Source organism: Helicoverpa zea, chromosome 8, assembly GCF_022581195.2.
Source record: "Helicoverpa zea isolate HzStark_Cry1AcR chromosome 8, ilHelZeax1.1, whole genome shotgun sequence".
Classification (NCBI taxonomy): Eukaryota; Metazoa; Arthropoda; class Insecta; order Lepidoptera; family Noctuidae; genus Helicoverpa; species Helicoverpa zea.
The window spans coordinates 1,172,180-1,187,230 of record NC_061459.1 but is presented as its reverse complement, the minus strand read 5'-3'; the positions used below and the strand labels follow the sequence as shown (position 1 = coordinate 1,187,230).

At 34.6% G+C, this 15,051-nt stretch overlaps 1 protein-coding gene across 1 annotated transcript in view; it reads right to left on the bottom strand.

Annotated features, from left to right (window-relative positions):
* Positions 1-350: 350 nt before the first annotated feature.
* LOC124632712 (protein O-mannosyl-transferase TMTC1-like) overlaps positions 351-15,051 on the bottom strand; it is a 107,127-nt gene continuing 92,426 nt past the window's right edge. The window contains exons 4-15 of the mRNA XM_047167659.1: positions 14,468-14,541; positions 12,555-12,692; positions 11,526-11,702; positions 11,020-11,209; positions 10,561-10,682; positions 10,135-10,299; positions 7,174-7,287; positions 6,147-6,290; positions 5,133-5,332; positions 4,648-4,813; positions 3,426-3,549; positions 351-2,600 (exon numbers count right to left, since the gene is read on the bottom strand). Coding sequence (XP_047023615.1) covers positions 2,271-2,600; positions 3,426-3,549; positions 4,648-4,813; positions 5,133-5,332; positions 6,147-6,290; positions 7,174-7,287; positions 10,135-10,299; positions 10,561-10,682; positions 11,020-11,209; positions 11,526-11,702; positions 12,555-12,692; positions 14,468-14,541 — 1,944 coding nt within the window. The 3' untranslated portion in view covers positions 351-2,270. The remainder of the gene's footprint in view (positions 2,601-3,425; positions 3,550-4,647; positions 4,814-5,132; positions 5,333-6,146; positions 6,291-7,173; positions 7,288-10,134; positions 10,300-10,560; positions 10,683-11,019; positions 11,210-11,525; positions 11,703-12,554; positions 12,693-14,467; positions 14,542-15,051) is intronic.

Here is a 15,051-nt window from a genome sequence, read left to right as displayed (position 1 = left end):
GTGTTTGGGATATGGTTATGTGGTTGGTATGAGTTTAATGTGAAAGGAAAGTGTGTTTTGGGCTTATTTGATAGTGGCAGTAGTTAAATAGGTTCATAGGTGTTGTAGACTAGAACGATTTTTTTTATATAAAATATATATATTTTTTAAAGATATCAAATATGAGGCGTGATTTTATCATTCGCGGTACGTACTAATAATGTATCTCAAGTAATTTATTTGAAGTCTTAAATTCCTAAATTTCTTTCCATTCAAGTTGTTGCATAGTAAATTTTTTTATTGGAAGTCTTCATAGAATTTATAATCTTATTTTCAAGTCTTTTAGTATTACTTAAGTAAAACTACAAAAATATAATTAAATCGTTTATTCTCAGTACATTCAAAGCATTGTCACGTGCCAAAGTCTATACTTACAAATAATATTTACATCTTAGTGTGTATTTGAGATTCGCTATTCGCTATTTTGCTATTGACAGCAACAACTTATAAAAACAACAGTCGTAACTAAAATTATATAAATCGTTTTTATTTAAAAGTTACTTTATATTTTAAAAAGAATTTTGTGTTTACGGAAAATGAAATGCGTGTTTTTATTGGAATTGATAATTTATATATTATACATATGTAGAAATTGTTATTATTTTTGTATAAAAAGTCCATGTTATTGTCTCAATATTAATTAAATTGCGATATTTTGAGTTCTTGCTGTCAATAGCAAAATTCTTTTCAACTGCAAATGTTAGCAGTAGATCATTCAAAGTATATTGTTTCATCTCCTTTGCATCAACACCGGTAAGGCCAAGCGAATTCCTTTAACTAGCTGTGGCACAATCCTTTATCATCAATTAACCATAAAATACAAATAATATCATAATTACTCGCCCTTCTTCAAAATTCATAAAAGTAAAAAATGCAGTTCAAATCGATTACAAAAATAAATAAGTAAATAATGGAATGTAAAAATTCAATATCACTTTTTCTGACGTTACATTAAAAAAGTAATAAAAAACTGATAGATTAATCCGTCGATTGAATATAGAAACAGTTGTTTATCATTACAAATACTAATGCTAGCGTAAAAATTTTGTGCATTTTCATATAAATCGTCTCCCACGCACTCTGACAAAAATAGATTGTTTCTCATTTTATTATTACTACACATCGTTTTAAATTAGTTTTCTATCTAAACACATACAATTTTGGAAACTGTTTTTCTTGAAACAGCTACCAAAATTGATGTATGTACAGTCGACGACATAAGTTTGTTAACACTTCAGACGCTCACTAAGACTGAGCGACAACGGATGGCTGAACGGAATGGACAAGTACAAAAAGAAATCACCCATATATTCTGAGTTTTACATGTAGCGGTCTCACTACTGTCTAAAAATACATATTTTCTATTTTCTTTGCAATCGATGTACCAGAAAAAAGTAATTAGCCACAAGCTTTTGTTATTTAAAAATTCATCCCCAAAAGCATTTATTCTGACTACAAACAAAACGCTTATTGTTGTTAGCAAACATTTAAGTGTTAACAAACTCATGTAGCCGACAGTACCTCCACTTAACTAGATGTTGCGATATTGTCAGCGTATCTAGAACTAAGTCTGTTTAACAAAAACTGCCAAGCGTGTTCTACGTCAAAAGAAACGATCACGCTTTGTATCACACGCCATGTTGGACTGACTTGTGAGTTTGCACTTTTGTTTTTTTACGACTGAGTTGAAGAGTCATGGTACAGTAAGCATTGTTATACAGTTTGAGTTATTTGTTAATTTGGTTGAATTATTTAAACGTAATATCGACAAGGGTTTAAAATTGGCTTAGGTAATTCTTAACATATTTGTTTCTGTTGTAGTTTATTTACCTTAAAAAAGTTTTAGGTGTTGTGTTGAACTGGCAATCAATACTCGTAGGTACTTTCATCAGAAAAAGTCTTCTCTAAACGTAGAGTAAAATAAAGATTTAGTTGTAGTTGTCTTAATTTTCGTATGACACACTATTTGGAAAAGTACAAACTCGCAAGAACCATTCCAATGGATAGAGATTCACGTGTTTCACTCACTATTTCGTCACTTAAAACAATTGAGGTATCAAATTCTAGTCCTTAGTTAATAGCTGAGCAACCGAGACTTACACCAAAAAGGCTCTCACTTTTCCCCAAAACTTTTAGAAATATTCAAACTTAGAATGTCCTTTAGACATTTTTTGCTTTTTATTAGTAGACAGTCTCAATTGCTCACCTAAACCCATAAAAAAGCGACCAAATCAATAAGTTTTCATAAGTATATGTTCAACCAAAGGCGCACCCATAGTTCCTATGACACCGTTTGCCTTTTTCTTATCTTTCCTATGCAAGGTACACTTTTTATCTTTCAGGCCAATCTCAGATTTGTTGTGTGTAGTTTTTATTTGCGAAGAAACTGATAAGTCACGTTTTTTGGTCCCACACGATCTATTGTCACTGTCTGGTTTATCACTTGACGTTTTGGTCACACTTTTTGTGTTCACTGTTTTATTTTTTTCTTCTTTTTGCGGTATTCTCTCTTCTTTTGGACCGACAGCTAGCTGTGTGTGGTCGAAGCATTTTGTTGATTTCTGTGGAAGAATTTTAGATTTAGAAACTTTTCAGAGAGGTGGTACCTATTATGAAGTGTGGAGTGTACAGTATTGAACTTTACTTTCAAAACTATCGCATAACGCTGATTGTAAAACATACAATCAATATTCAATTTGAATATAACCCCATTATTTTCGTAACAGAAACGGGACCATAAAAGTTCAGCACTTAATAAATTAATGTATTTCTTTGTAAACACACTAACTTAGTCTATTCTCTAATATAATATAGCTTTATCTTCGAGGTAGCCACCTGCGTCTTCCTACTATCTTAGCAAAAGCGACATTTCTATTGACTTAACTGCTTTATTGAAAGCAACATAGTATATTATACCTCTCAAATGTACACCAACATCGAGCAACATTGTACCACGTTAAACTTTATTATGTACTACACACTAAAATGTCGAATTTCAAGTTATTAGTAATTTGAGTTTAATAGTTTGTACCGCAGACAATGTAGCTTGCGAACTATGACTCATCGTTCCTAAATTAAAAGTTCTATTGATCAGTCTATGTGACGCCAACATTCGTAACGAGATGTTTGTATAATTTATTTAGGGGAAAACCATTATTGATTTATTTCCTTAGACAATTTTGGTAGTTTGCATAAAATAAGTTTTTCATGTTTTTTTTTTCAATCATTTTCCACCTATGGAGTTATGGCTGCAATATAAAAACTTATAATATTCAAACGTTTTCCCGCGGTTACACTAGCGTCATTAGTCTCGGAGCCTTTAGGTTGCATACAAGCAAATGTTTCCTCTTTATTTAGTGTAGATATATAATGTGCTTTATACTCACAGTAGGATTGACAGCCTTAGAATATAATTGCGCTCTTCCCTCCAACTCCATCTTGAGTCTCCAGTCTCTTAAGTACATATGCGCAGCCGCCGCGCTCGGCCAGCCTCGTCGCCATGTATGCCATCTACAGGTACATACATGCATATCAATTTATATAATAAATCAGCACAAGGGTTAAACAGAAATGTATCTGTCATCTGACGAGCTGTTTTCCGCGTTTTCATAAGGGTTTTGAAGAAACTAACAAAGATTAACATGTAGCCGCCACCAGGCTTACCCACAAGTTTCTAGTAATAAAATGTCGCCTGTGGTTGTTTTTTACTCGATCGGCTCCAAATTCATATTTTGCGCTAATTTCACTTAAAAAATACGTACATATATTAACCTAAGGTTGACTGGAGAGAATGCCTGTGGCATTAAGTCCGCCTGCCTATGTTATATTAAATCTATACTAATATTATAAAGCTGAAGAGTTTGTTCGTTTGTTTGTTTGTTTGTTTGAACGCGCTAATCTCAAGAACTACTAGAGCGATTAGAAAAATTCTTTCAGTGTTAGATAGCCCATTTAGCGAGGAAGGCTAAAGGCTACTTTTTATCCGGTTTCGTGCCGTGGTTCCTACGGGATGCGGGTGAAACCGCTGACAGAAGCTAGTGTTGCATAAAGTTAAATAAATATACACATCTGTTATCCATCAGCATTTTATTTTAATTTGTCTTTAATTAAAATTAAAGAGCGTAATAGCCAACAAGCAAAATTGGAATGATTAAGATTTATTTAAAAAATAGAAAAAAAATAATCTCAAAAGAATTTAAATTATAATACGTTCATTAGTTGAAGAAAAAAAGCGGAGTCTGCAGAAAAGAATTAAAATTTTAATCATCGCTATGTCGAGATTAGAAATAGTTTTTCTTAACCTTGTTAGATTTTTATTAAGAGATTATTAAAAAGGGATTATGCTAATTAGAGCTTTTGTTCTTCATCTATCTTGTAATTTTCCCAAGTACCTGTTTACCGGGGTTTCAAAGAATCAGTATAATTCGATTCTAATAAACCTCCGGGATAAGATAGGATAGATAGGATAGTTCAGGATAGTGGAAAAGCATAGTTTTGTAGAACAGCTGATTTAGTATGATAGTGTATCAGGAAAGTGACACAGAATTGTGGTAAATTACAAGGATAGTCAAAAGGGATAGCATACCAAATTGGATAGTTGTCACTAACCTTGTTAATAACTGTAGTGTCCTAGACTTCTGTCCCAGTGACCGGTACATGAGCGCAGTATATCTGAAGGATATTAGATCTGCTCTGACGTTGCGTTCTGCTCCTCGATACCTAAAACTCAGTCTTGTGGCTTCTAGGTAGTATTTTGCTGCTGGCGCTGGTAAGCCTGGTCAAAAGAATTTAAGGTTAACAGTAAAGTTCCACAGTAAAAAAATACGGCAGTATTTGGATTAGACCAATTAACACAATGCGGATTATGTTTACTTTGTATTTTTTTGGAAATAATATGTGTAAGTTTCTATGAGGGAAATATTCTTTAACTGCATGTTAACAACTATCTGTAATATTTATAAACCCACACAATAAGCTCTTCATTCTGTTCACTAAATTCTTACAAAGTATTTTTTTTTAATTCACTCAAAGGACATCACATCAGTGTACCCTCTAGCATCTTCAAAATTACCCCACAACAAGTTCCCACTCACCTCTACTCCTCAACCAGTCACCATACAGCACATAATGTTCCCAGTTCCCAGGCTCCAGATCCACCAGCCTGCTGAGTATCCCCTGCTTCTCATTCTCAGTCTTCAACGTGAGGAGTTCCACGTGAGCTTGCACGAACCGAGGCTGCAGCCATATGCACTTCTCAAGCATTGATACCGCTTGGTGTGTTCGGCCACTTTTCCTAGAATTTTAGGATATTTAGAAAAGGAGCAGAAGTAGTTTTTATTTGAAATAGAGTTAAGGATATTTTACAAAATGGGAGAGAAATGTTTCTTCTCTATGTGCATCATTTAGTACCTAAAAATTTTGATAATTACTGATAATTATCAAATTTTTTAGGCTAGCTACTGACTATCTTTACCGACCTAAAAATAAGAGTTGTTGTGCACGATGACTTCATTGTGACTACGCCATCGTAAGGCAAAACATGAGTTGATACTACTTATAATTTATAACAACTATGCTTTGTACCATGTTTTTATAAAAAAAGTATCTTTATCTTGTAGTCGTATCATATTTTACATGAAGTTCATAAGTGTTGTATGTTGGCCTACATATCGTCCTTCAACGTCAATATTCTGTTCAAACATAGTCCCTAATTCATATGAACACTTCAAAACTTTACAACTCACTCCATCACTTAGTCTAGAACCTATCTTCATTACGGCACACACACATACAAACAATGTATGAACCACGGAGGAAGGAGAGATAAGGGAGATGCCTTAAGGAAGATAGGTCCAGCCCCATGTAGGTCAACTAAAGTACAAATTGAAACCAATCTGTCAAAAAATATCTTGATTAGTGATTTTATTTTTAAAATAATAGGCGAGTCCTAAAGAAAGCATGTAAGAGCAGAGCTAGTAACATTCCTCGTCTCCTAAACTTCTTCTCTTAGAAATTTTGCGTTATGACATCTCTGCTAATAATTTTGTTCTTAATGATTACAAGACACACACATACATAAAAACACTTTATAAACAAGCAATACTCACTTATAAAGCTTGCCAAGATTGTAGTGTGCGTTCACGTGGTATTTGTTGAACTTGATGGCTTGTAAGAAGTGGTGTTCGGCGTTGTCCATCCCCGAGACTAAGGTGCCTATGTTGTTGTGAGCGCTTGCGTAGGTAGGCCATAATCTAGGACAACAATTGATTAATTATTATAAGTAGGGAAATATATTTTTTTTGCAGACCCTTCAAGAATATTTTAAAATCACTTTATATTTTATGTCTTTGAAAATTATATAATAGTAAGTTAAAAGCATTCTTGAGTATCCCTTATGTAGCGCATATAGAATAAAACATTGCATACTATGCCTACACGATATAATTATGTTATCTTCAACACTACCTTTACCCTTCACCTACTTCGAACTAAATCGATCAATTGCTATCTATCATCTCCTTTTGAGTCGTAGACATTAATTATGTTATTTACACCAGGGCAAAACATTAATTATTTAAAAGGCTTTTTAATTATCTTAATCAAAACATAAAATGTCTAGTGTTTTATAACTTGCAAAGTTAAATCTTAATTTCACTGGAAATCCTTTAAATCCTTTTTAAATTATTGCTTGGTTTACATCGGTATTTATATACCTAACGCTACAACAAAGACCATTAAAATACGTTGTTCATTCAATCGCAGTCCGGTCTTCAGTGATCCACAATACTCGGTGACTACGGGAGGCTACTTCAAGGCAATCAAAGGCGATTGACATGCAATCTGATTGCACCCTAACAGTTGCAAGAGGCTCACACATTGCACTGTGCATTTACACAACAATGCAATCTGTATGCGGAACTACGGACCACATACTGTAACCGAGCTCCCACAATATGCTCAAACATTTTCAGAAAACATACTTGTATTATTTCCGCGAAAATTAGCTCGAGATAAAGTTAGCTTTGCTTGAAGCTTAACTCTCGGGTTAAATATCTCGCATACATGACGAATAGCTTAATAAAGTTCGCGAACTCGGCCCGCAATAGTTCGCGTTAAGGCAAATGGCTTTGTTACCTCAAAGCTTCTTTGTAATGTTTGATGGCGCTGTCTTGCTGCTCTGTCTCGCGTAGAAAGTTCGCCAAGTTGTAGTGCAGTTTAGCGTTCTGCGGCAAAGTCACTAAATCCGCCCTGTAACAAACAAAACACATTTGGAGGTAATTTACGCGCGAATGCGGCGACCGTAGAGCGAATATTGCAAGACTTGTAAATCGTGGTTACCATTTTGTGTCATGTTTAATATATTTCTCTTTAATGTTTTTGGAAATGAAAATTTCGAGGTGTTTCACCGTGAAAGTTATTAGTGTTTAGGGAAAACGATTTGTGGACGAAATTGTGTTTGTTTTACTAATGGTGGTGGGGTTTGGACCGTTTGGGTCCAAGATTGGTTCCCATTCATCATGCATATTTAAAAATCGAGTACTTATTCTGAAATGTTTATTCAAAATGAAACGTAAGTTCAGACATAATTGGCTGGTTGTAGCGCAACGCAATCCGATCCCCAAGGAGGTGTCGCCTTTCGGGTGATTAAGAGATTGTAGAATCTCAAGCATTGAAATGTAAATCAAGTTTGCTTATAAATACATTTACAAAGAGACTTGGAACAAAGGATAATTTTGCGAACTCAATATCTGCGAAATCTATTTGTACTTTATGAGTTAAGTTCGCTTAGCATTGAATCTATGGGATCCATTGAAACAAGAGGCGAGTCCTAAAACGTTCGACTGAAGGAGTCGTTGTGGAAGTTTATCCTCACTCGGAATGCATTCAGTTTTGGAGTCAAAAACTTTGCTTGAGGATAACGACTGGCCACCCTGCTGGGAGCTGCAGTGTACACCCTCGCATACTCAAGTTAGAACTATTTAAAACAGGTGGGAAGTTTTGGTTTCACAGGTATCGTTTATACAAGACACACGGTACTGGTATTTGAAGCAAATTGATACTGAAAATGTATTGGGAGTTAAACGGATTCTGTGCTGCTTTGTTGCGAGTAATTTGGTTTATTTTGCTGCGAACATGTCTGGATACATTGGATGAAACAATTTAAATGTAATAAGATACAGCGGTAAATTAATCTTGGCAATACATAATACAATAAATTTGTTTTTATATATAAACTATGTTGAATAAAACCAAGCGCTCCTATTTGTATTTAATCCATAAAATGAATAGAACATAAGTGAATAAACCACCGCTATAAAGACACAGCATCTCACCAGTATTTCTATTAAATAAACCCCTTAACCTCACATAACCCGGAATGACCCGACATCGTCCGAAATAGCCCGAACACATTCAATTCACCATAAACAAGTTCTAAAACGGCTTCTATAGAAAATTGAATGGACTCATAAACCCGCAACAGAATTTAATATAGCCGATATTTCATTATATCCATGGAGTATTTTATGAAATTACCGTCGTGAAAGATATCTGAGTTTGTTGGATGCTGTAGGTGCATAGAAGGTGTAGTTGTATCGGAATATTGACTATGTGAAGGAATGTCTTTTAAAAATTATTAGTGTCCACCATCAGTTCCATCCCGTACCCCGTGGGTACTACTTCGCGCATCCGGATAAGAAGTACTCTATAGGCTTCCTTGGTAAACTGAAAACAAAATCTAGTCGGACCAGTGCAGTGGTTCCTAAGACTAGTATACGTTGAAACTCTTCAGATGTATAATTTCACATAAACTAAGGGAATCGCATACTTTCCCGGTAAATACTTATTTAATTCAGAAATAAATCGGACACCAATTTATCGTTAAGAAAGTGAAAAATTATTTTAGTGTCCATTTATCAAGGACAGCTGTAGGCTACTTCTTGTCCGGATGCCTTGTCAACGAAAATGTCATCGGGAAATGTTACTAACCATCCGTCCAACTGTCGACATACAATTTAGCCGGCAGTGCGGGGCTCTAAAACTGACAAATAGGCGGCTTATAAAGTAACAATTTACCACCAATTACATAGTATTCAAGTTCCGAACTTTAGTGCTTAAGGCCTTTACTATTAGCGTCCGATAAGTTTGAAGGTCAAGTCTAGACAAATAGCTGGTAATTGTGAACTCCTGTAGTTTGTTATTAATATATTGATGTAGAGGAAGGTGGATGGTCAAGTTTTAATGATGATGGAACTGGGGGTAAACAGGGTATTTTGTTTAATGTCTTCGTAGTTCTAAGCTGTTAAGGAAATCTATTGGTAATTTGTCTTGTAATCGATTCATTGTGCGCTTGCCGCAGTAGATTTATTGTTTAATCCAATCATTATCATGGCGATCTATTTTCCATGATTAATTATAAAGGTGAAGAGTTTGTTTGTTTGACTTTCTCGTCGGATAGCCCATATTTATGAAGGAAGGCTATAGGCTGTTTGTTTTCCGGGGGAAATAGTTCCCTTTGAACACAGGTTACACAGTGGTAAACAGGTATTAGTTAAATACCAGTTTCGAGTAGGTTGCATTTTCGACGTTAACAATCTCGCGAGTCAGATTATAGTTCCACTTAAGTTTCCAATTTTACAGTAGCATACACAATGCATGGTGCAATATACTGACATTGAGTTGATGCACGTGGTTACAGATGTGTGCATCTGGCACGGGATTGCATAGCAGTATATCATCCGCCTAACCTAGTTGGCAACACGAAAAGACTAGATTGATAGGTACAGTATATTGGACTGAGCATGTGCCTACAGGCCACACTAAAGTATGTCGGAACAGAAATCCTGACCTGTTAAATACAATTTTATACAGTGGTAAGTATTTGTTTTTATGATTAAGAACATTATTCTGAAACCTCAACTTTATTTACTTTTTAAGTATTTTTTTTTATTTTTCTCTTAAAAGTAAACCTTGCTGGGTCTTGTCGGCAATTAGCGCCTGATCTAAACGATAAATAGTTAAAAAGTTGCTCCATCAATATAGCGTTACCAGTGTTTTAACAATTTAAACAAGAGATGATGTAGTATAACTACTTACCTCAAGAGAGTAGCTCTGTCTCTCCACTCAGCGTTCCTCCTATGTGTCCTCGCCACTCCACTGGCAGCCAGTACTGCCAAGCCAATGGCTAGGAACATCTTAGTGCCAGGCTTGGAACACCACATCAGTTGCACTCCATATGCTGTTATTATCACACTACCCACGCTGCAAGAGAGAATTGGGTTAGGTTTTACATTTTGAGGTCCAGGATGATAAAATGGAGTTATCAATAAAGTTGTAGGATTAGCAGGTTTCTGAATTTATTACTTAGAGGTATTTGTCTGGATATAAATGTTTCGATTCATTTAGACTTAGCAAAATTGAACGCCGGATTTCAGTTTTTTTGTATAATAAAAACGATAACAAAATACAGCAGATTAAAAGTAATCGTTACACCAGCTAGCTATATATAATGAAATATAGTACCTGGGTATATAAAGCACTCTCTCGGCAATCACAAACCCGACTGTTACGAGCAGGTTGCTGGCAGGCACGAAGGGAAGAACCATGAGTAGCAGGCCTATTACTGCTGGCGTGTGTTTTTGTACCTGTTAGGGAAGAATAAATTTATTTTAAATTATATTCAATACACAGACGAAGGTGTGAGGCTTACCTACCAATAGTAATCATGATAAGTACCCGGACTTATGATAAGGTCACTGATCTTATCAAGATGACAATAAGGTTTGAATCATAGCTAAGGAAAGACGTATAGTTTTGTTGGTATATCGTAACAACCCCAAAAACTTATTAGAAGTGAACGTTACATGTGAAGAATACTTTTTATCTTTGTGCATTAAGGAGTTTTTCGAGACGAGGACAAAACCAGTATAAAAATGCTATGGTTTTCGATCTACGCTAATGTATGCATAACTTTATACTCACTTCTAAATCCGCAATAAACCGATAACACAGTAACAGCACAGCTCCAAACGCTGCACAAGTGAGCAAGTTCCTCGGATCCCAGCCGCTGGTGATGAGAGGCACTGAGCTCATCTGCCAGTCGTGGCTCAACGTCCACGGGCACAGGAGCAGCCACCAGTTGAACGCTGCTAAGTAGCAGAAAGTCAGCAATCTAGAAGAAATAAATTGGGTGAACATCTATAGAGAAACACGTTGATAGCGGAGACAGGATTTTTTTTTGGAATATTGTAAATAACTTCGGTGTTTAAAATCTTAATGTGAGAACATCTACTTAAGTCAATGTCACCTGCACCTTCGAATAATACTTGAGATTTTGGTAATTAGAAAGCAGTTACTTAATAGTACCCTAAATTATTAGTTAATATCCACAAAAAAAAAAATTGGAGCACGATTTTTGATCCATTTGGAACCAACCACTAAGTTAGGTGCGAGAAAAATGATGTAGATATTCTGTTAATGTACTTTACCTTACAAAAAAACTAGGATGAAATGCAGCAGGATTATCCTGAGGCGAAAAAGAAGGCCACGTTCCTTGCAATAAAGCCAGCCTTAAGCAGACTAGCAGAGCCAAGGACACCACCACTTTAATAGTCCTTAGCGACAGACCAGTACATTTCTTCTCAATTTTTAATGAACATATCGACCTGAAAATACACTATACTAAGTTAAATGGAAAATTACATTTATTTAAGTTGTACTAACAAACATTTTTAAGCAGAATTATGCAGTAATATGCCACGCAATGATTTATGTTCTGCGTTTACTCGGTAAAAATAATGAAATTTTCCGAGAATTTTTCCAGCAAATGGCGTGTAAATTAAACAGTACATGTTCATTGTCAAAATAAATTCCGTTCATTATTAACTTTTGGGTTTAATGGTTAACCACGTTTTAACCGAATATGACAAGTATTAATGTGGGCAAAAATAAGGATTACATAAAATGGCATTTATTTGGGAAAATAGATTTTTGTTGATGAAGCTTAAAATTATATTTATGTCTCTTTTTCAAAATGCATGTTATAACTCGAAACAAACTGCAGATTTCATATTCGCAAAATATCATTAGAAAGAAAAAAACTTATGGTAGCACTTGCACAAATGAGAAGTAAATAAAAGCCACAAGTGTCCGACAAGTGGTCTGAACTTCAGGGCCACGGGTTTATTATAACCCTTACGATATTATGAAGAATTCATTTTTAACAAATACACACTTTGTAGAACAGAAAATGGTTTGAAAGTAAGTCCAATCAGTTGTCATTTTTGATTGGTTTAATTGATGTCAAATCTATGTCAATGAGTAATTACTTTAAGTTAATTGAAGTTGATTATGACTCACTTTGCGTTAATTGAATTGAATTAATTTAATTACATTGAAGTGAACATTTTAAAAATTTAGATTACGTATTTAAAAAATAAAACAGAAGCTACAATTAAGAAGAGAAACTAAGGTAAAGAATTTTATAAAAGATTAAAGATTAAAATCTATTACAATACCTTTTAACAAACGGCCAACATCTATAAAAGTCGAAGGCTAGATTCAGTATAAATATCATGATGCCCGTCTCCTTGGCCAGCATACTTAGAGCTCCAAGCACCACACTCAGCCACACACACTTCTTATTACTCGTAGGCCTAGGAAAAATGGTCACACTTTTATTATTCTATATTTATTAGGATAAGGCTTTAAAGGAAGCTGCGGAAATGAGGTGGTTGATTATATTTTCTCTTATGTTTCTTTTAGAGGGGAGTATTAAGTTAATTGGCTATATTATCGAGGCTGGTAATAGCAGTCTACAATTCTTCGTTTAAATTGAAAAAAAAAAATACGTTAGGATTTTTTATTTTATTTATCGAGGAGAGGCAATTTGTATCAGTAAATCCTTTCATATTTAATGATAAATGGTTAACCGTTATTTTTACTACAGCAAAAATAACCGAAATGAAATGATGAATAATTTTACAATCCCGCAATTAAGCATATCTTTCTTCCGGCGATCCTTTCTAGAATTAAGCTTCAATATTTGTTTGAAATTAAAAAAAAATCGAATCATACTGAATTCAATATATTTCCAAAATCCCCAACAATATTTCCAATAAATAAAATAAGTTATAATTAATATTGATCAATTTTATTCATTTATTTTATTCACCCTTTTTTTAGGGTTCCGTAGCCAAAATGGCAAAAACGGAACCCTTATAGTTTCGTCATGTCCGTCTGTCCGTCTGTCCGTCTGTCCGTCTGTCACAGCCGATTTACTCGGAAACTATAAGTACTACAGTGATGAAATTTGATGGGAATATGTGTTGTATGAACCGCTACAAAAATATGACACTAAATAGTAAAAAAAAAGAATTGGGGGTGGGGCCCCCCATACATGTAACTGAGGGATGAAATTTTTTTTTTCGATGTACATACCCGTGTGGGGTATCAACGGAAAGGTCTTTTAAAATGATATAAAGTTTTCTAAAAAACATTTTTCTTAAAGTGAACGGTTTTTGAGATATCAGCTCTCAAAGTCGTAAAAAGTATGTCCCCCCCTCTATTTTTATAACTACGGGGTATAAAATTCTAAAAAAAATAGAGGTGATGCATGCTAATTAACTCTTTCAACGATTTTTGGTTTGATCAAAGTATCTCTTATAGTTTTTGAGATAGGTTGATTTAACTGTAATTTACGGAACCCTTCGTGCACGAGTCCGACTCGCACTTGGCCGGTTTATTAATTTCACCAATATTTTCGCAACTGGAGCTTGTAAACCTTTCAGTCTCCATTGTTAGGTATTACACAGAAGCTGTCAATATATCCAGAGCCTCAATTTCTCTGTAACCCATCTACTTGTCAGACCAATACAAATACTCACTATTACCAAGGGATTAAATGAGTTTCTCATTGTGAAAAAAATACTTAAGAGGCTTTTCTCGTCTCAAAACATACGATATGTTCAATTGAAATATATTTACTTAGTACTTTGTCAAATAAATCTTTGACAGTAAGAGTATTGGGAATATCTGTGGCACGTGATCTGAATAGTTTCGGTATATTCTGTTAGTATTTCTAAAGAAATAAATAGTAATTTTGCTGTTATATTGGTACATTGAATAATAATAATATAACACGCATCACGTCTATTCTCCCTTACTGGTTAAGTAAATCCATCCATATTTAATAGACCACACATTGGATGCTTAAAAAGATCGATTCTTGAATCGAAGTCTGCTCAAAAGTAGCTTTAAAGTTGAATTAAAACATTTTCTCAGCAAAGTGAAAAAAATATTTATATGGGAAAACATATTGTTTCTTTTTTATGATATACACAAAATACAGGAGCACGATGATAACATAGAGATGACATTAAACTCTTTCATGGAGTTATGGAGTAAATAATAAGCAGGTACATTTTCTTACCTATGATACGCGAGGAGGGAAGATAGGAAGAATATACAAGCTAATACGTCAGCTCTGCCCACTACTCCGGCTACCTGCCAACAATACAGACACTATATTATATATACCCAGATCATATAACCATTTAAAGAACTAAGTTTCTTAGCGTAACGTGTGAAATTTTTAGTCTTGGAAAAAGTCACACTAGTCACAGCCAAGAAACTTCATTCTGAGTTCAAAAGCATAAATCTCTATTATCATACTAGCGCAAAACTCAATAAGGAACATTGTTCCCTATGGAGTTCATTATAAACTTTTTTCCAGGAAGGTTACACAGAATATTCTACCATATACATACGTAGGTACTGAGTGAACTCCATCAGACAATTTTACCTGTTCCCCCTAAATATGATTTAGATATAAATAAACCCTTATACCGGTCTTAACGGATTTGTCTCATTTTGGCTTTGACATTTACCTTTATAAAATGTGAAGTCATTGACCTTTACCCGGCTCATACAAGTAGACAATGTACTAGAATGACGCTAAATATATTTTGGTCGGATTTAAAACTTTTATCAACAGATTCTCTCAGCGCTTTTCAG